This window comes from Mustela lutreola, chromosome 1 (genome assembly GCF_030435805.1).
Source record: "Mustela lutreola isolate mMusLut2 chromosome 1, mMusLut2.pri, whole genome shotgun sequence".
NCBI classification, from domain to species: Eukaryota; Metazoa; Chordata; class Mammalia; order Carnivora; family Mustelidae; genus Mustela; species Mustela lutreola.
This window is the reverse complement of record NC_081290.1, coordinates 68,467,219-68,481,352: the sequence shown is the minus strand read 5'-3', so window position 1 is coordinate 68,481,352 and position 14,134 is coordinate 68,467,219. Positions and strand designations below refer to the sequence as shown.

At 55.6% G+C, this 14,134-nt stretch overlaps 1 protein-coding gene across 2 annotated transcripts; it reads right to left on the bottom strand.

Annotated features, from left to right (window-relative positions):
• Nucleotides 1-9,555: 9,555 nt before the first annotated feature.
• LOC131827237 (spondin-2) lies at nt 9,556-13,656 on the bottom strand. 2 transcript variants are annotated; one of them, XM_059167415.1, is made up of 6 exons: nt 13,389-13,656; nt 12,723-12,948; nt 12,285-12,508; nt 12,023-12,214; nt 11,523-11,703; nt 9,556-10,297 (listed from the first exon to the last, which is right to left on the bottom strand). In XM_059167415.1, exons 2-6 carry the CDS (start codon nt 12,943-12,945, stop codon nt 10,113-10,115), a joined length of 1,005 nt encoding a protein of 334 aa, XP_059023398.1. In that variant the 5' UTR covers nt 12,946-12,948; nt 13,389-13,656; the 3' UTR covers nt 9,556-10,112. The 2 variants fall into 2 exon arrangements, with proteins under 2 accessions (XP_059023398.1, XP_059023388.1); XM_059167405.1 differs by having other exon boundaries at nt 13,397-13,655.
• Nucleotides 13,657-14,134: the final 478 nt, after the last annotated feature.

The window sequence follows — 14,134 nt, the reverse complement described above, 5'->3', positions numbered from 1 at the left end:
CTCAGGTTTTTAAGTGGGTGTAACAAGTGTGTTCTTTTTCAAGGTTGTTGGGGTCCCTCCTCGGGGTTCCTTGAGGTTCCATATGAAACTGAGGATGGGTTTTTCTGTTTCTGGAAAACATGTGAGGATTTCGATGAGAGTTGTGTGTAATGTACCGCCCGTCACAGCAGCAGCCTGTCCCCCAAACCTCGGACATGGGCTGTGTCTTTACTCTCTCACAGCTTCCAGCCTCTGAGCAGTGCTTGCCTTGTCACCGTACGCGTGTTTCCTGTGCATTTTCTTCTCTTTGAGGCGATTGTAAATGGAATTGTTCTGTGATTCCCTCCTCAGGTTGTTCATCGTTCATGCACAGAAACACAGCGGAGTTTTGTGCGTTGACTATGTCCTGACACTTCGATGCAATCACTTGTTAGTCCTAAGCGGCTTTGTGGTCATGTCATTCGAGGGTTTATACAAACAACATTATATGCGGAGATAATTTTACTTCTCCTGTCCCAATTTGGAGGTATTTTATCTATTTTTCTTGCCTAATTGCTCTGACCAGAACTTCCAGCACCAGGCAGAATGGAAGTGGTGAAAGCAGCAACCTTGCCTTGTTTCTCTTTGTTGAGAAAACGCTTCCAGTCTTTCACCATTAGTGATGTTTCCTCTAGGTTTTCATCCACGGCTCTTCTCATGTGGAGGCAGTTCCTGTCTGTTCCTAGTTTGTTGAGTGTTTTTATCATTAAATTTAGTCGAATACTTTTCTACAAAAATCTGAATTTTGTCAAATGCTTTGCAGACCTGCATCAGTTGAGATGATCATGTAGTTCCCTTCTCCATCCTGTTGTTGGGACACATTACCTTGATCAGTTTTTGTATGTTGAACCACAGTTCCATTTCAGAAATACCCACTTGGGGGGCACCTGGGTGGCTCAGTGGGTTAAGCCGCTGCCTTCGGCTCGGGTCATGATCTCAGGATCCTGGGATCGAGCCCCACATCGGGCTCTCTGCTCAGCAGGGAGCTTGCTTCCTTTCCTCTCTCTCTCTGCCTGCCTCTCTGCCTACTTGTGATCTCCATCTGTCAAATAAATAAATAAAATCTTAAAAAAAAAAAGAAATACCCACTTGGTCGTGGTATATAGTCCTTGTAACACGCTGCTGAATTCTGTTTGCTAGTATTTCATGGAGGATTTTTGCATCTGTGCTCATCATGGATGTTGGTCGATCGTTTTCTTTTCCTACAATGTCTCTGTCCAACTTCGATATCAAGGTAAGGCTGGGCCCATAGAATGAGCTGGGAAGTTTCTCTCCCCTTCAGTTTTTGGGAAAAGTTGGGGAAGAATTGGTGTTAATTCTTCTGTAAGTGGTAGAATTCACCTGTGAAGTTGTCCGGTCCTGGGCTTTGCTCTGTTGGGGATTTCTGATTACTGGTTCAGTCTCCTTACCAGAAAGGACACTTTCTGTGTCTCCGTGATGCAGTCTTGGTAGATTCTGTGTTTCCAGGAATTTGTCCACTTATCTAAGTTTTCCTGTTTGCTGGTGTACAACGGTTCACAGTACTCTCTGACAATCCTTTTTATTTCTATAGAATCGGTGATAATGTTCCCACTTCATTTCTGCTTTTAGTAATCGAGTCTCTCTTTTTTTTCTTAGCCCATATAGATAAAGGTCTGTCAACTTTGATGATCTTTTCAAGGAAGTAGCTTTTTGTTTATGGATTTTCTTTACTGCTTTCCCCTTCTCTATTTTGTTTATCTCCATTTTCATCTTTATAATTTTCTTCCTTCCACTAGTTTTGGGTGTAGTCTATTCTTTTCTTCCTAGTTCATTAAGTAGTAAACTTGGATTGCTGATTTAAAATCTTTTCTGTTTTTAAATGTGTTTATAGCTATGAATTTCCCCTGACTCTTAGAATTGCTTTCACTGCATTCCATAGTTCTGCTGTGCTGAAGATTTTTCATCTTCATTTGTTTCTAAATATTTTCTAATTTTCTTGTGATTTCTTCTTTGATCAATTGATTTAAGAGGTGTTACTTAATTTTGACAAATTTGTGAATGTTGCATTTTCCTTCTGTTCCTGATTTCTACCTTCATCCTATTGTGGCCAAAGAAAACACTTTGTATGATATCTACCTTTTAAATACTACTGAGACTAACCACGTGGACTCCCAGGTGGTCTGTCCCGACTGTGAGTGAGGAGAATGTATGTGGGGCTGTTGCTGGGCAGGGGCTCTCTGTGTCTGCTGCATCTGGCTGGCTGCTTGGGGCAAGTCCTCTGTGCCCTTACTTATCTTCAGTCTGGCTATTCATCCTCTACTGAGAGCAGAGGACTGACATTTCCAACTGTTACTGTACTGCTGGCAATTTCTCCTTTCAATTCCATCAGTTTTTGCTTCATATAGTTTGATGGTCTGTCACTGGGTGTATAAATGTTTATAATTGTTATGTTTTCTTATACTGAAATGTTATTAGTGTATACTGTCCTTTGTCCCTCATAACCATTTTCAAATTTAAGTCTGTTTTGTCTGATGTTAGTGTGGCCACAGCTGCTCTCCTCTGGTCACTCTTTGCATGTAGTATGTTTTCCCATCCTTTCCTTTCAGTCTATCTGTGTCTTTGGATCTCAAGTGAGTCTCTTGTAGACAACCTATGGTTGGATCAGGTGTTTTTATAGATTCTGCCAGTCTCTGTCTTTTAAGAATTTAATCCATTTACATGTAAGTAATTACAGATAAGAAGGGAGTCTGATCTAGTTCTTCAAGCATCTTCAAAGCCATTGTTCTAAAGTCTTTTTCTTTTTTTTTTTTTTTAAGATTTTATTTACTTATTTGACAGACAGAGATTACAAGTAGGCAGAGAGGCAGGCAGAGAGAGAGAGGAGGAAGCAGGCTCCTTGCTGAGCAGAGAGCCCAATGCAGGACTCGATCCCAGGACCCTGAGATCATGACCTGAGCCGAAGGCAGCGGCTTAACCCACTGAGCCACCCAGGCGCCCTAAAGTCTTTTTCTATTATGTTTGCCATTAGACTTTTTTCAAGAGGCAGTTCCTGTTGGTTTACTTTTTTCCTTTGATTGGGCCATATTTCCCTGTGTCTTTGTATGCTTTGCAATTTTTTGTTGAACATTGGACCTTTGAATATAATAATGTGGCAACTCTGAAAATCAGATTCTCCCTGTTCCCCAAGGTTTATGTTTTTTCTTTCTTGCTTTCTTCCTTTCTTTCCTTCCTTTTTTTTCTTTCTTTCTTTCTTTTTTTTTTAATTAAATAGGTTCCCCCAATTTGGAACCCAACACAGGGCTTGAACTCATTACCCTGATTAAGACCTGAGATTAAGACCTGAGCTGAGATCAAGAGTCAGATGCTTAACTGATTGAGCCACCCAGGCACCCCTAGGTTTTTTCTTTGATTGCCATAGGCTGTCTCTGTGCTGAGGATCCAGCTGAGGGTAACTCGACATCTTCCTAGGTCTTTTCAAGACTTTCCCTGGACATGTGTGGTCATTTCCTAATTTCCCTTATATATGCAATTGCTTTTGAATGTCCTTGTCTTTACTATTTAGCTTCCCAAAGAAGAAAAAGGTGAAAAATAAAGGCGGAGTGAGGAGAAAAGTGTGCTCACCTTTCAAATTCTCTGGAGGGTACATCAGCTGGAGAGGGAGGGTTTTTCAGTGGGGGGCAGGGCAGGGGACAACCACAGTGGTGCCACCTCTGTGTCTGCACCTTTGTAACTAGGAGCAGCAATCAGCTGTCACAGAACATATCCCCAGTATTCCAGGACAGGGTCTTTTTGCCCACCCTGTTTCCTGAAACCCTGTGCCTGCTGCTCCTGAAGCATGTGCCCCGGTGGTGGGCCTGGGAAGCTGCTCTAGTGCTGAGAGCTGTCAATGACCCAGTAAGCCATAATTTGCCATCCAAGCCTCCCCGGAGGTTGCAAGCCTTCAGGAGATTCAGGGTCCAACGTAGTTACACCCAACACACTCTGCCCCTGCAGCCTTTGCCCAGGTCAGAGCCAGGTTCTCCCCTCACAGATGCGCCACACCCTGCCGTTGTCCCCTTGTCTTCTGGCTCCTTGCTCTGGCCCCTTAACATGAGTGCGTGAGGTAAAGGCTGTTTGTTTCTACTGCGTGACATTGCTTCTGAGCAGTTTCTGAGGCTAGAACTAGGGCGTGCTCCTCCCTGAGAATTTCCTTCAGGGCTGTTCTCATGGTACGAGACTTCTCGTTTTTTGTTAGCCTGAGGACATATACAAACTTCCATTCTCTCAACATGTTAGAAGTACTCCTTGACTGCCTTCTGATTCCCTTTGCTGCTGTCAAGAAGTTCCTGTCACTCCGACCGACGCTGTCCTGCTCTGCTGTGTCCTTTGAAGATCTCTTGTATGGAGCTTAGCACATCCATGGGTACATGTGGACCTGGACGGCTTTCAGCTGGTCTGCTGGAGACATGCTGTGCTCGCTGGGTCTGGAGGTACCTCTGTATTTTAGCAAGTTCTGGGACATCACATCCTTTAGAGTATATCATTGAAAATATCCCAGAGCCACTCCTTCTACCTTCCGTGTATCTTTGCCATTTTCTGTCTGTTCGTCTGTGTGTGGGTGCTGGCCGACAGCCCTGGCTGAGCCCCCAGGTCACTAAGTCACTAAGTCTTTCCCCAGCTGTGCCTCCCTCAGCTCTTGGGCCGGGGGACTGGCGCTGTAGCCCCCCACCCCAGTCCTTTCTTTCCAGATTGATCTGATTATTTCCCATTGCATCCCACTCTCTCTAACCCGCTTTATGCTCCTTTTCAGACACTTTCATTATCTATGATCTTATCTGAATGATAAGATGGGCCCTTTTTCCTGCTAATTTTCCATAGTGAATTGTTTTCTTATTTAATTGGTGGTTTTTTGCGTTGCCCTCATTGCTTGACTCGGTGGGCAGGAGGCCTGAGACCCACACACAGAGCTGCGAAGCTTCCTGCAGAGAGATCCGAGGGGTCAAGGGACAGCTGCCGCCACCCTCAAGGCCCGCTCAGCACGGAAGCACTCCGGGCTCCCCCTGACTCTGCCAGGGCCGCAGCTCAGGGGGTTAACTCCGAGAGCCCTGCCTTTTCCAGCTGCTCCCAGGCTCACTTCCTTGGACACCAACTCCTCTTTGCTCCAGGACCAGCCAGGTGTTTTGTTTACTTATTGGGGCAAGTGGTGGAGGGAGTGGGAGTTCTCTCCTCCTCTTAGGAAAAGGGCGGGGGTCTCAGACGGATGCATTCACCTGGAGTTTAAGGTGAAGGTGTGTGGGGGGGAAGATGTGCCCCCGAGTGCCTGGGCAGCCCCGTATAAGCACCTGACATGCCTTTTCTGTAATTTTGGTGGCGTTTGGGCAAGAGTGGAGTTAGGTTTGAGTTTTCAGTCTGCCCTCTCTACTGGGAAGATCCATCTGACCTCTCAGCCCACGCCCGTCACCTGCCTGTGGAGGCTAAACAAGTGGATTGATTCTCATGAGCCCCCTCCCCATCCTCAACATGCAGGCTCCTGGTCCTGACACCGGCGGGGCCCTGCCAGCCATCCCCCAGGAATCAGCATACACAGGTCTCGCCCATGTGGGAGACCTACAGTGGTCAACACAGGGGCTGGGACCCCCTCATCTGCTCCAATGTCCCTCATCCTTCAGCATAACAGCAGTAAAGGAGCCCCTGGATCTCAGGAATGAATCCGGCCCCTGCCCCTCCCCCTCTCCAAGTTGACCCAGCAGGACCAGACCTATCTGAACTTCATGCTGTGAGTGAGGCAGGGCTTGAGGTGGATGTCCCTGGGCATAGACTTAGATGCTGCTCTATGAGCAACTCTCTCTTGCCTTTACGTCAAAATGAACTCGGACTTCATCCATTTATCCATTTTACCCACTTCTTACCATTTTGACCATATCTCCATGGCCCCCGCTGTCCTCTCTTTGGGTTTGAGCAGGGGCCACTCACTCTCTTCCTTCTCCTACCCTTGGCCCCCTCCATGCTGCTCTGAAACAAGCATGCACTGACAAGTTATTTTCTCTTCACAGGATTCCCGTCACCAGCAGCGGACACTCCCTCAATGCCCGCCCAGTAGACCTCCTGCTGGTGCCCCCTCTCTGGGCCCCACCTCCGCCTCCTGGCCGTCCCCCTGACATGGCAGGGCCTGCACCTCTAGCTGATACCCTACTGGGACACTCATCCCTGGTCACCACGGGCTCCTCCTCCGTCAAGCTTTGTTCAGAGGTGGGCTGGTCAGTGAGGGTGTCTCTGGTTGCCCTCTGAAAGGAGCAGCTCACGCCCCAGCCCAGCAGCACCGGCATCTGATGTAGGTTCTATATACGGCTTTATCCCGCACCCCTTAAATCTCAGTGCCTAACCCAGCCAGGGTTCTAAGCCGGCTGCAGGGCCTGCGCACCCTCTGGGGGGCCATCTGCAGGGTGCTGGCTCCGGCGTGTCTTCTGCTGAGACCCCTCCAAGTTGGCTTGTGCTCTGGAGTCTGGAGCATCTCGGGGCAGTAAATGTTCTGGCCCCAAAGAGTGATGCTCGTCACCCCCAGCGGCCCTATGCACCGCCATGCTCCTGAAGGAGGGAAGGGGCTGGGAGCTGCAGCACCCCCCCACACACCAGCTCTGCCCCGCCCCCTGGCTGGAGCTCCAACAGGACCCTCTAGCCCCTGCAGACAGTACACGGTCTTGTCCCTGACTGGGGCACCCAGTCCAGCTTCTCAGGTTGAGGTTTGTGGTCAGGCCAGGTGCTCAGGTCTGCAGTACACTCCTGAGGCCTTCTTTTTTGAAAGAGTTTACCTATTTATTTGAGAGAGACAGAGAGAACATGAGCAGGGGAGAAGCAGGCTCCCCCTGAGCAGGAAGCCTGATGCAGGACTTGATCCAGGACCCTGAGATCATGACCTGAGCCCAAGGTAGACATTTGACTGACAGAGCCTCCCGGACGCTCTGTACTTAGGGTTTTGAGTGCAGTTTCGGATCACACAGTCAACAGGCTTAGTCATGTCCTATTCCCAGATCATCCCATATGTGACTTCCTGGCTTTGATTCTGTGGTTTGCTGGCTTTCCTCATGTGATTGGTGAGTTCTGAGGGTGAGTCCATACTATATGGTGAGTGTTTGAGCCCCGAGTCCACAGTGAGGTCTTGGGAAGACTTGTGCTCAGGGCATCACCAGCGCAGGACTCTCCAAGCAAAGCCTATAATTAGGGGTTTTCCAGCCTCATGCCCGTGTGAGTATGGGCTTCTACTGAGGAATGGCCTCATTTGCTACACAGATCCAAATGCAAGAGAGGGTGGGCCCCTGAAGGGCCAGCCCCACTCTGGGCCGGTGCCGGGAAATGCCTCAGACACCCCAGGCTAAAGGCACCCTGGCCAGCAGAGCTTCCTGCAAGAGCCCAGCTCCTGCTGGTTCTTGCTACGGCCCCAAAGGAACTGCCGGCTTCCTGCCCTCAGTCACTCCGTGATGCACACGTATCACACGTGTCTGGAAGAAGTCTTGGTTGGTCTAGTATTTGCAGGGGCTCAGGATCAGGTCTCTTGGAAGAGAAACAGAGATGACTGAGCTCTCCATTCATTCATTTAGCAGGCGTGCGGCGGCTGTGCCTTATGCCCGGGCTGCGCTGTGCGGACCGCGGCCAAGTGCACGCCCTTCACCCCAGGCTATTTGCCAGGGGCCTACTGTGCCCACTGCTGCCCATGGGAACGCTGTGTGCCTGAGCCGACAGACCGAAATGTCTGCTTCCAGCACTCCCAAGGAGTCTACCCAGAGCGGGGCTCCCCTGGAAGGCGGAAAGGCAAGCCTGTGGGAGGCTGAGGCATGGCAGCGAGGGGGCTGGGCCTTCTTGCATGTTCCAGGTCCTTCTGGGCTCTCAGTGAGGAGCACAGGTGGGCACCCCAGCCCTGGAAAGCGAGGTGTCATGAGTTATCTCAGCTGTGCCCTGAGGTGATGTGTTTAGAGGCCCTCAGGGACCATCTGCTGAGAACATCTTTCAGGTGAGTCTCTTCTCCTAGGCTACAGCCCCCAGTCTGTTGGGCAGGACATACCCGAGGTGCTGGCTGAAAGTCTATGTCCTGATGGGGGATAAAGGGTCACAAGCTGCTCTTTCACTGCTTCCAAGGTCAAGGTGACCACTGGGGACAAACATCTCTTCTGGAGAGAGGAATGGGTACAAGGAGGTTAGCAACAATATAGGGAGGAGGGGCCTGAGATCAAGCTCACGGGAAGGGGTGGGGGGGGGACGTGGAGGAGAGCTGTGGGGAGGGGTGTCAGGGGGTGGAGGGGAGCTGTGGGGAGGGGTGTGGGGTGGTGGTCATGGGGAGGGTTAGCGGGGTAAAGGGGAGCCGTGGGGAGGGGCATCGGGGGGTGGATGAAGGAGAGCAGTGGGGAGGAGTATCGGGGCAGTGTAGGAGCACAGTGTGGAGGGGTGTCCAGGATAGAGGAGCTCCATCAGAAGAGATGGGGAAGGAGAACGGCCTATCCAGCGGGGACATGTTGGGAGGGTAGGCGGGTGGGGGAGGGGTTGCTGAGAGGGAGAGGCCAAAGAACAAGGAGCGTGGACCCTGGGTGCAGCAGTGCAGGGGACATGGAGCCCCCCCCACGGCAGCAAAGTAGGGAGTCCCGTGTGGAGGGAGACACTGGGAACCAGAAATGGGGAGAGTCCTTCCTAGGCGAGTGGGTGGAAGTAGACATAGGAGCAGGAGGACATGACGGGGAAAGGGAGGCCAAGAGAAACGACCCTCAAGATAGGAGGGGAAGACACTGGCTGCTAAGAATGACCAAGTAAAGGACAAGAGAGGGATGGCCCTGGATGTGTCCGAGGCTGGGTATAGTGTCCTGCATGAGCTGCTTCTATAAGGTGTGGATGGCTCCTCAGCAGGTCTAGAGCATGTGAGGACCCGAGACTGCCCCTCAAGAGAGTGGGTGGGAGAGGTGTCAGAGAAAACAGAGAAGCAGAGATGAGAGGGGTCTCTGTATGGAAGTAAGCAGATATCAGCAGGGACATTGAGAGGGTGGTGGACAAGGGTGGGGGAGGTGGGTGGGAGAGGGCCACTGACTGCCCTGGACAGAAGATGGGAGGGGGTAGTTGTTGGATCTGATTCTGCATGTGTCCAAGCAGGTGGAAGAATGTTCTAGAAATAGAGAGGAGGCTTTCCCTATCTCCTGGTCTTTCTCTGAGTGGCCAGCCCAGCCCAGGGCTCAGAGACTCCCATGGGATCCATGCTGGTGGGTGAGGTGGGGACCCCTGACCTCAGACAAGGGCCCGGAGAGAGGAACAGTGAGCCCTCAGGGAAGCTGTATGAGGCGGTGGGGCTTGGCAGTCAGTGGCCAGGCGCAGGGAACGGCCGGCCTTGGGGAACAGCTGTGGGTGGCTGCACATGGCCTCGCTGTTCCTCTGAAGTCCCCACTAGTCCTGCCAGCAGCCCCCCGCGTGCTGGGTGTGTGTGAACACCTCCTTCGCGCTAGTCAGAGGCTGCCCAGTGTCCTTCCAGGAATCTTGGCATGCCCTCCAGGCAGGGGAGACCCTATTTGGGGTGGGACAGTGGCCCTCCCGGGGCCCTGCCAAGAAATGCAAGACAAGGGCCCCTGAGGTCAGGAAACAGTCTTTATTCAAGTGAAAGGAGATGGGTCATGTGACAATGCCAAGGCGAGGTGTCAGAGCCTGTTCTCCTTTATCTACCTGACCTATGTGACCTGTCCAGGGCAGTCTCGGCCTGTGGGCACTGGTGCCCCCAGGGACAGCAGGTCCAAGGTATTTCATATCCGCGGTAGCCTGGGGCTCCTGGGGCTGGGTGTGCAGCTCTCCTGTGGGTGGACCCGTGGATGCTGTGGGCCCTGTGGACACGCAGTCCACACGCAAGACGACCTCCGACCAGCAGGAAGTAGAGTGGAGCGCAATGTAACCTCAGGGCTGAACTCCCCCAGGAGAGCGGGTCCCACGACTGGGTGCCCGAGGGGAGAGCTCGTTGAAAGGAGGTGCCTCCCCCGGGGTTCTGCTCCATCCAGCCACTGGAGACCCATCTGTGTGTGGGGGGGGTTGGTCAGCACCAGAGCTCAGAGAGGTGGTGGACAAAGCCCCACGTGGTCCACTGAACCACCAGGCTCAGCCACCACGAGTGGTGGAGGGCCTGCAGGGCTCTGGTCTCAGACACAGTTGTCAGGGACGCACTCGGCCTCCTCTTCGAGCTCGGGGCAGGGTGCCCCGTGGTTGGCAGGCTGCATGCGGATGTAGCGAGTCCTGCTCTTGGCTCCCAGCTTCCCACATGGACCTGCACACAGCCCCCAGGATGACCACAGGGAGACCTCGCAGTCCAGCGGTGTTTCTGCAACTGGACCGAACACAAGAGAGGCCTGTGAGCAGGTGTGTCTCTTGTACAAGACCAGCCCCACGTGGGCATCACAAGGATCGGGGATTTATCAGCATGCCTTAGAGCCCGTTGCAAGACCGCCAATCACACCGCCTGCAACCCCCCACTGAGACACCTCCAGGGACTCCCCCTCATGGGGGACTCCGGGATGCCAGCTCTGGCAGCGGGGGCCAGGAGGCCAGGGGAGGGGCCTGCTCTGATGCAGCTGGGCTGGCAGGGGGCTCTGTGTTTCAGACCCCCACTCCTGCTCACGGCTGGACCCCCACTGTCCCTTCTGCCAGGGGGCAGGGGAGAGGAACAGAGAGGGATCCATTCAGTGGTGTCCTGACCATCAGCTGTGATACAGGTCACACGCGGGGACGCCACTGACGGGGGCCTGCTTTACCACTCACTCCTGGGCAAATGTACAAGAGTTCACTGGTCAGCCAAAACCCACATCTCCCCAAATCCCCATTGTGCTGCACTAAGAGCTCCGAACACCCAGGGGCCCCAGCTTCCTAAGGGGAGGGTTAAACCTCAGAGCCCTTGGCATCCGATGCTGAACCCGGGGAACCCTAGAGCCCACAGCGTCCTATGCCCAACACCCAGGCCCCTGTCTTTCTTCACACAGCCTCTGGCTTGTTTGAGTCAGCCCCTTGCACACCCTAACACCACCTGCCCCGCCACCTCTCCCTCCCCCACGGCCCCCATTAGCCATGAGGGCACATTACACCCAGGAGCTGGCTTGGGAGGGAGCACCTTTCCCAGCTCTGCCATAGCTGGATGGGGGACTCCCCTGGGGGAATCACTGGAGTGGGTAGACACGGAGGGGTGTGGTCCCTGGACCACTGGCCCCCATGGGGAGCAGGTTACCAGTGTGGCCTTGGGAAGCAGAGTGTGTGGAGGTGTCACTGACTCCTCAAAGAGGTCCCTTTGGGACAGTTTCTGGCCCTGAGTGTCCTTTCCTGTTTCAATGTGGTGGCCACTCGCCATTAAGGACTATTGCACAGGTGGGACAGAAGGACCTCACTCACGGGGGTCAGTATTGACAGCTGCCCTGTCACGGGTCCCTGTGTGGCCTGCAAACCCGAGAGGTGCTTCTCCCCACTGCAGCCCGCGGGCCATCAGGGCCTCCCTGGTGCCCAGGATGGCCGTGCTGCGGCCAGAGCTTGCAGGGGTCCTGGCGGCGGGGCGCCAACGCGCTCACCTGAGACGCTGTCCACGATCTCATTGCTCCCGCCAGCGCCCACAGGGCCTGGGGCGGGCGGGACGAAGGCCCTGGGGTTATGCCGGAGTCGCACCAAGGTCACTCTGGCGATGGGGGGCAGGGACTTCAGCCGGGGGTAGTAGAAGGAGTTTGCAGGGTGGCTGGGAGAGGAGGAGGTTATCTGCGGAGAGAGCATCCTTATCCCCGGCTGCCAGGCGACACCCGGCGGCCTACGTGAGCACGCATGGGGCGGGGCCGCGGGGCGTGGTCTGCAGGTGGGGCCGCGGGGAGGGGTTTCGGGGCGGGGTCTCCTGGTGGGGCCGCAGGGTCCTCCCCGGCAGTCTGGTGCGCAGCCTAGGCCCTCCGCCCTGAAGAGCTGCCGCGTGCAGACCTGCGTCTTGAGGTCCGGGACGAGGCGGCGCACTAACCTGAGAGCCACCTGTTCGCGGGGACCTCTGGTCCCTCCCCTCCATCATCCCCTACCCTCCGTCTCCCCTTACCTCCGTCACCGTGTCCTGCGGGATGGTCGCGAAGTTGGGGGAGGAGAAGGTAAAGCCGCTGTCGGTCCCTGCGTCGTACGGGTAAAGATCCACAGCAACCTGCTCCCTCCAGCGGTCCCCGTCGCATAGGTCCAGACTGTCCACGCCCACAAACCAGTCCGGGCTGGGAACGATGCGGACCACGAAGGACACCTGGGGGGAGTGCGGGCGCTTAGCCAGGCAGCCGCGGCCCCCCTCCTTCCCCCACCGCCGCCCGGCTCACCAGCGAGTGTCGCGAGTGGGCCTCCAGCTCCGCGGACGTCTGTCCGGTGCCGCTGGGCACGGCGGGCGCCGAGAACACCTCGTGCACGCTCTGCAGCTTCTCTCCGGCCGCCTCCATCTCCCGCATCAGGGCCCAGGCCTCGCCCCGCTCCGCAAAGTCCCTGAGCCCGTCGCTGACATACTGGTTCTTCCTCCACAAGCTGTAGTCGGAGCTGTGCGCTGCCCCTGCGCGCGAGGGGGCGTGTGAGCCGCCGGCCGAGGGGCGCATGTTCCCGGGGCAGGGCCCAAGCCCGGAAGGACGTGCGCAGCAGAGATTTCTGGCACTGCATGAAGCGGGATGAGCGCGCCCACCCTGCCCACGGGGAAGTGCGGTGCAGCGCTGGGGTGGGGCGAGGGTCACCGCGGGTTGGGCGGGACCGGACAGCACCGCTGCACTTACCCAGCAGGGAGGACCACTGTGCAGGGGGCCGGAACAGGGGGTACTGCTTGGGGAATGCTGTCTGGCTCCACTTGCCCGTGAAGGTGATGCTGTACTTGGCCAGGGGCCGGGCTGTGCAGACAGACTCTCCCCCCAGCGGCTGGCTGGCCACAGAGCCAAGTGTGGTCAGGAGGACAGCCCAGAGGGCCCTGCCCCAGGTGGTGGCGTGACTTGGGGCTCCCATGACCTAGGAGCAGAGGGAGAGCTCTACCAGCTGGCACCGCAGGTCCCTGGGGAGGGGGCAGAGGCAAGGACCTCCTGGAGTGCAGGGTTCCCCACCTATGCCTTCTCACCCCCAGATCATCCAGATCAGGCTGGAGGGGGACCCCGCCCCATCCCTGAAAGCCTAGCCGGGTCAGGTTACACTTGGATCCCAAGCCCAGCAGATTCGAAGTCCGGGCTTGGTCTCAGCCATGCAGGGGAGAGGAGGGATGGAGGGGAAGGGGGGTGATGCTGGGGGCAGCATCCCTGAGTCGGGGGAATCTGGAGGGTGCACTTCAGGCACGCGGTGCCTGGGATGACCCCAGCAAACGCAGGCTTCCTGGTGCTGCGGGCTGCTGGGCCCAGGAAAGTGCCAGGAGGCCCAGCGCCTCCAGATGGGGACAGGGGAGCATCCCCCTCACACACCTACTCACCCAGCAGGAGTGGCGGGAGGGCTGGCGGCTGGTCTGTGGCAGCGAATGATCCCTGCGGGAGTCCAGAGCCCAGAGCTCTAATTTACACCCAGGACAGCCCCCAGCCAGCCACGGCGCGAGAGCCGAAGCTCAGACGGGGAGAGGGAGAGAAGGGGCTCCTTCAGTGCCGTCCGCCCTCTCTCTGATGCCGAGCAGATGCTTCTCCGGAGCTGAGGTCACTCTCCTCCCTCGGGCGCCTGCCACTTGCCGCACCCCTTTCTTTGTCTTTCCCTCCCGCCTCCCCGCCCTCCACTCCTCTCCGGGCCGCTCCCCTTTCCCAACAAACCCGGCTTAGTGTCTCCCGGGAGGTGCTGCCACAGTCGTGGCTAGGAGGCTTGGGAGGAGAGCTGGGTTGGGGAGTGCCAGCATATTACACCCTCCAGGCAGGGTGGGACCGAGGGGCCACATTCCTGGCCTGACGTCACTCCCTGTGTTGGAGATGAGCTGGAGAAGTGGGGGCTCCCAGTTCAGGCATCCCTTAGCCTGGGGTGCTGGGTTTGGGCACACACAGCCCGTCAGCGTCCACACGGCTGCCGTCCACATGGCTGGCCAGGGCATCCTGAGGCTGTCCCTCCAGAGGGAAGCCAGAACCACATGGGTAGAGTTGTCCCAGCCACGAAAGGCTCTCTGGGGCAGGGAGGTGGCTCAGGGTCCCCACCCCACTTCCCTCGGTGGGGTAGAGCTCCATGGACGCCTGGC